The sequence below is a fragment of the Protobothrops mucrosquamatus genome, unplaced genomic scaffold, assembly GCF_001527695.2.
Source record: "Protobothrops mucrosquamatus isolate PMUCROS unplaced genomic scaffold, P.Mucros_1.0 scaffold_224, whole genome shotgun sequence".
Taxonomy (NCBI): Eukaryota; Metazoa; Chordata; class Lepidosauria; order Squamata; family Viperidae; genus Protobothrops; species Protobothrops mucrosquamatus.
This window is the reverse complement of record NW_015386300.1, coordinates 712,574-719,615: the sequence shown is the minus strand read 5'-3', so window position 1 is coordinate 719,615 and position 7,042 is coordinate 712,574. Positions and strand designations below refer to the sequence as shown.

The 7,042-nt window shown below is 36.7% G+C and overlaps 1 protein-coding gene across 1 annotated transcript in view; it reads right to left on the bottom strand.

Moving 5' to 3' along the window:
* The window catches only part of BANK1 (B cell scaffold protein with ankyrin repeats 1), a 117,818-nt gene that overhangs the window by 2,366 nt on the left and 108,410 nt on the right, over positions 1–7,042 (bottom strand). The window contains exons 11-12 of the mRNA XM_029286691.1: positions 4,520–4,588; positions 65–130 (exon numbers count right to left, since the gene is read on the bottom strand). Of these exons, the coding sequence (XP_029142524.1) occupies positions 65–130; positions 4,520–4,588 (135 nt within the window). The remainder of the gene's footprint in view (positions 1–64; positions 131–4,519; positions 4,589–7,042) is intronic.

The window sequence follows — 7,042 nt, the reverse complement described above, 5'->3', positions numbered from 1 at the left end:
AGAGAGAGAGAGAGAGAGAGAGAGAGAGAGAGAGAGAGAGAGAGAGAGAGAACTTTATATCTACCATTCAGTTTCATGGCCATTTCTTTGATTAATTCACTCTCATTAAATTTAGTTGTCATTGGAGTTCCTGTAAAGAGATAGCACAATGCCATTAGCTAATTATGAAACACAAGTCAGGAAGTACTGACACATTACATTAAGGGTGGGCAGCTTGGTTCAGAAAATAAAAACAGAAAATGCAGAACTATCAAGATAGTGTCCTGCAGAAATCAAATAATATCTCTGTCACACATTTCCAAAGATAATCCTGTGTTCTTTTTCTTTTCTAAGCAAATTATATTCAACTATTTAGAGAAGATAAAAAATTGTCTGTAAGTCTGCATGTTGCAAAAATGAGTCATAGCAAATGGTGTAGGAGAATAAACCAATATGTTGTCAGAGCTCTGAATGGCTTAAGTTCACACTAACTAAAGAGCAGTTGCTTCCTATACAAGCCTGCCTGCTTTTAAAGATCCAGTTTGGAGGTTCTTCTGTGGCTGAGGTAGTTTAGTTTTAGTTTTAGTTTAGTTTTATTAAATTTATACCCCGCCCTTCTCCCGGAGGACTGGTTATCTAACCGGAGGACTGGTTAGATAACTGTGAGGAACATTAAAGGGGACAGGACTGATTTTACTGATACCATTGGGGTGCCTACTCTGATTACCCTCCTGTTTTCTGGTCAAGACATGCCCTGGTAACCATTTTTATGCTATGTCTTCATCCACAGGCCATTGCTAGTGATTTAACTATTTCATTAGTTTACCAAAATGTAAAATACAGAGATACAAAGAAAAATGAAAATAATGGGAAAACAGGAAAGGAAAAGGGGAACAGGAAAAACTGTAGGATAAAGGGGAAAAACAAAGAAAAGCATTGACTTCCAATTCCTTTTGGTGCAGCAGAATAAGGTAAAAACATACAATCTCAATTTTTTAACTTTACATAATAATATATACTAGCCATTTCTATAACAACAAACCTATCTAGTCAGCAAAGCCCAAAATCAAAGTTTCATTTTTTTCCACCTCAAGCCCAAAATCTAAAAGTGGTTTCCAAGTAGAAACAAAATTAATTGTATTCTTTTCTTTAATCAAAACAGTCAATTTAGTAATCTCTATGAACTCCATCAACTTTTGCAGGCATTCGTCCATTGTGGGAATCAAAGTATCCTTCCATTTTACGCATAAAGTATTATTGCTGCATCCATAGGCCATTGCTGAGACAGCTTAAAATTGTCTTTAGTTGTAATTTGAGAGAAATGTTTTCCTCTTCTTCTGACACAATTTTGGCTATGGATATGATCTAGTACATTTTACTGATGATGTGGCTAAGACTTGCCAGATAAAACATTGGCTTCTTGTGTACACTCAGTTAGGACTCTTTTGAATAAATGCTAGGCTACACCTATACTTTAAATACAGGACTTGTGCATTCTTCAAAAAATTCTGGGTCAATGCCGCCCAAAGCATCAACTTAAATTGGAAAAGTGGGCTGCATTTTGCAACTTGTGCATTATTGGTTCTGTCACTGAGGAGTTCTGCTGGTTTTTATGGGTTTTATTATAATTGTGAAGAGTGTAAGTGCCATTTTGTACACTTTTACATAATATGGGCTATCTCTGGATGCTCTGGATATCAAGTGCCAATGAAGGGTTCTGCTGGCCTTTATGGGTTTTATTATAATTGTGAAAAGTGGAAGTGCCATTTTGTGCACTTTTATACAATTTTGCATACTAGACAGGCTACCTCTGGATGCTTAAGCACACTGCCCTGCCATTGTGAGAGTGATCGGGGATAAGGCTGGCTCTTTCTGGATAGTTTCCTCCCATTTCATTCATGCCTTTCCTGTATGCTGACAACTGGGCTATTTTTGTACATTGTTTAATGCTCTTTCAGAAGAGTGTTAGACCCATAGTCAGGTACAAAGCCAGCTGTGTTATGCTGAGCCAATCACTCTCAGCCCTAGGAAGGAGCCAATATAAAACTATTTCCAAACTTTGCTAAGAAATCTGCAGGAACCTGTGCAGGCAGTTACCAGGAGCCAACACTGACTTGACAGCAACCTTTTTTCTTAAAAAAACCCTGTTACTTCATCCATGTAGGGAAAGTGGACAATATTTACTCCACTTGCTAATGGAAAGGAAAAGGAATACTAACTACCAGGAGGCAATAATAACCATTTTTATCCTTATTGGGACTCATCAAAATATATATTACTATGTCTCATGGACCATTGTGCTTTACATGACTAGATACTGGGCATGAGGTTTAAGGGATATTCAAGTCCTAATGGTCAGTGGTACTGAAGGAAGAGATGCATAGAATACTGTATAGCAGAATGATATATACAATCCACCTTTCCTTAAGCACAGAAAGATGCTACATTAAGTTATGCATCTCTATATGATGCTTTACAGTACATGATATTGACCCTACTCCTTGGAGGGAAGAGGAAAAAATTGTCTTTTTAAGGATAGCTCCTAAAGTTAATTAACTGGGTATAGTTATCTAAAGGGCAACGATCCATGAATTAAATGTCTCTGTATGAAAATTTATATAGCCCCACTTTTCAAGATACAGACTCTTCTCTTACAGATAAAGGCCTATGACCCACTTGCACTTAGTTTTTTAAGATCTAACTGCATTATCACTCAGTTAGTAGGAGACTCAGAGGTATCTTCTGTTGTTTAATAAACAAACCATTGCCATTAGTCTAATGATCTCTGATGAAATTACTCTGTGCTCCAGTAGTGAAATCCAGTTCAAAACATGAAGTTATTGGCAGTAAAAGAACAAGTGAGAAATAAGTTTCCCATAATCAAATCAAGTTGACACTATAGTGCTTAAGTTGTAAACACAAAGTGTCTTCTTGATTCTACAATCAAATCACAATTAAGCTGTGCAATTTCAAATGGTTTATCCATCATGGTTTCAAATATAACATGCTGGAATATTCAAATTGTTGATACAAATTTCTTAAACTTATTAAATTGCATGACATAGTGTGTCTACAAGAAACTAGGATCCCAGAAAGTCAGATGGATGTAATTTATTTAGCAGAATTTAGATCAAGGGTTATTACAACATGGAAACCACATCCTATGGAATGTTCTTTTACGCTATTTTGTTGACAGAAAGTAGGATCTGAAGACATCTAAAAAAATGGACTACTCTCGCCCCTGCAGATAATGATATTCATAATAATAAATGAGCCTATCCTAATAACCTAAATGTCTATATGCCTCCTAAAAGTGCCACATTTCAAAATTATTAGTGGTGGGTTACCCAGGGAAATATAATAGATATATTAGAAGATAATTTTTAGCAGATACTATTATATTAATATTTAATATAATGTATTAATGTATAAAAGAACAAAATGGTTAAAATTAACTTCCCTTTTAACCAGAAGGATTCTATAGCAAACCCTGCAGAATATAAATTATTGGATTTACTATATATATGGAACTATCAATTCCTGAATGGTTCCAACCCCAGGAATTTCCCCAAGCAATTACACCCACTTATAAAACTGTAAAGAAGTATAATAAATTATGTATGTATCCTCTCTGCCAGGACAGGAAAATTTTAGAAGGTGGAGGTGATTTTAAGAATTTGGGGTAATCTATAGCCTACCTTTTTCCAATATTAGGCTAGGAGCCAGTAAGAAATTGAAAGTTTACAGTGAGAAAATCACTACATTTTACTTTCAAGTCATCTGGACATGTACTAAATGCCAGCAAAGAAGGTTTTCTGGGTCTTGTTGTTTCCATCTAGCAATCACTTTGATTGGTATGCACTGAAATTGTCATCCCCTAGATGATGATGATGATGATGACAGCTTACATCCTGTGATGATACTGTTAATATTATCTAATAAGATCTGCCTATCCCAGATGCTTGGTAGGTAGACAAAAATGTCAAATCTAGTCTAAACATCTGATTGACTGTGTGACCATAATAATAATTTATATGCCACCTGACTCCCAGCATATAAACCCTACTTGCCTTGTGTCTGCTAGTCCTTCCATATTCAGTCTAAGCAAATGCAACAGCTGATTACTTATTTTGGGTTTTTTTAAGATGGAAGGAATGTCTGTGGTCTTCTGTGTCTGCAGACCTCAAAGTGGCTATCCTGCCTGCCTTCTCCATATTTATATCCCAGGACTGTGTAATAGTTTGCATTGATGAAACCAATAAATAACAGATAGTTGTGCTGTTAGTTGTTGCATGCTATATTCCCACCTTATCCAACCTGGTTCTCTCCAGATGTGCCGGGACTGCAAATTCCCACAGTTCTCATCCAGAATGTACATTCATCATATTGGCTATGAATCCTGGCAAATTGCAGTTCTAATATGGCTGAACATGCCAGGCTGATTATACACAATAAGAGAAATGAATCCTGTATTGCCATTACACTGTATTTATATTACTTTAAAAAACAGCAAAATTGACAAAAGTATTTAATTCTGTACCTGGTTTCCTGACAGCGTTCAACAGCTTCTCATTACCAGCATGAGTCCTAGTCACCTTTTGCTGAAAGACTGTAACAAAAAAGCAAATTAAGAAGTTACTAGTAGCAGCAGGAAAACAAGAAAGCTGATTATGCATCACAATTCTAATGTCTTGATAGAACAACCTAAGACTTTTAAAAACAGAGTATAAGAAGAAAGCCCACAGTGCAGATTGGTTTTATTTTTTAGAATGCTACAACTTTGTCCAGTTGAATTCCCTTTACACAATTCCTCCCTTTTGCTGAGATGGCTGTTCTATCTTCTGATAGATGGGGATTCTCCCAACTCCAAAATGTTTTCCTGAGTGTGGCTTACTTGGCTCAAGAGTGCTTGAACACGTTTTTTGTTTTAGCTTTGTTTTATTAATGCCCAGTGGTTCAGTGAGAAAAAGAAAAGGGATACAATGGAAGACTGGATTGAGATTCTAATGCTATCATGAGAAATTGCATATGAAGCTTTCTTAAGATGATATGGCTCCAAGGTTTTCAACAGATTCGGATATAAATTCAGTTTGTTGATTAGATGAATGCATGAAAACGAGGGGCTGATAAGAATGTGACTCAGATTAGAGTCACAATGTTTAAACTACAAGGTCTGATGTTTAAATGCATGAAGGTCAGGAGTTAAGACTGACATTTAGTGAAGATTATCTTGGGTCCAGCCTGGTTCTTTACAGAAAATTCTACACTATAGACATAAGACCTTTGCTCCAATACCATGGCATTGTATGGGGTGTGTGTACATACATTGGGTCTCTCAGATTGATTCAACTCCATTCTTCCTAATGGGACTAAGGCCTGTATTAGATAACTCAGTTAATTCTGTGATCTCCAAGAAATTGCTATGAATCTGGGATGCAGATATATTCAACAACACTCCTGATTAGAAAACCCTTTAACTGATCTTCTTCTTCTTCTTGTTGGGCCATATCTGCTATCGGACATTGGCGATCATGTTGGCGATCCTGTTTTTATCAGCAGCTGCACGAAAAAGTGCTGCTGAGTTTTGTCCAAACCAGTCCCTTAGATTTTGAAGCTACGATGTTCTTCTCCTGCCTGGACCTTGTTTGCCTTCAATCTTTCCCTGGAGGATTAAATGGAGTATGCTGTATTTGTCTGGGTGTTGCATCACATGTCCAAAATATTCTAAATTTCATTTTTTAATTATTTTGATGCTTTCCCTTGGCTTTCCCAGGCGGCTTATCACCTCCTCATTTCTGATCTTCTCAACCCAACTTATACGTAACAGCCGCCTGTAAATCCACATTTCAAATGCTTCTAGTCTCTTCAGGTGGCCTTCTGTCAGAGACCAACTCTCTACTCCATAGAGCAGGACAAGAAAAATATAGCATCTGACAAGCCCGATTTTCAGTCGATAGCCATAGAATTTCTGGTAAGAATTTTTAATACAGAAACAATAAACAAAAAATTAAAAAATCAAAGTCACATTGTTTGAATGATTTTACATTCACTATAAGTTAAGATAAAAACTTCCCCCAAAATAGTGTGGGTATCTACCAAATATCAAGGAAGAATAACTTTAATTGATAGTGCACAATGCTTTTGAGATTTGTCTCTCCAGTTTCTGGCTAATTGGAGTATGGTCTGTTCATGATTTAAAAAATTGTATGTAACTCTCTAGTTTAGATTATCAACTCCTCAAAAGATTAAATTCAACAGAAGAATAATCTGCTGCATGTGTAGACCTAAAAATTTGGGCAAGTTCTTGGTCACCATAGCAGACATGAAAATTTGATCTACAAATACCATGACTTTAAGATTAAATCTTTTTGAAGTGTTAGTACCACTTTATAATGCCTTGGAATTATTGCACACTTGGAATATTGCATTCAGTTTTGATTGCCACAATATAAAAAAGATGTTGAGAATCTAAAAAGAGTGCAGAAAAGAGCAACAAAGATGATTAGGGGACTGGAGGCTAAACAATTGCAGGAATTGGGTATGTCTAGTTTAACAAAAGGAAGGACTAGGAGTGACATGACAACAGTGTTCCAATATCTCAGGGTGCCATAAAGAAGGAGTCAACCTTTTTTCCAAAGCACCTGAATGCAGGACAAGAAACAATGGATGGAAACTAAACAAGGAGAGATCCAACCTAGAATTAAGGACAATTTTTCTGACAGTCAGAACAATTAATTAGTGGAATGATTTGCCTCTAGAAATTGTGGGTGCTCCAACACCGGAGGTTTTAAAGAAGAGATTGGACAACCATTTGTCTGAAATGTTATAGGATCTCCTGGCTGAGCAGACGGTTGGACTAGAAGACCTCCAATGTCCCTTCTAACTCTATTGTTCTGTTATTCTGCACAATAACTTGGACATAAGCTTTATTTTTGGTGACCACATCAAGTCCATTTCTGAGGAAGTGAGTACCGTATATACTCGAGTATAAGCCGAGTTTTTCAGCCCATTTTTGGGGCTGAAAAATGCCCCCCTCGGCTTATACTCGAGTCAGCGGCGGGGG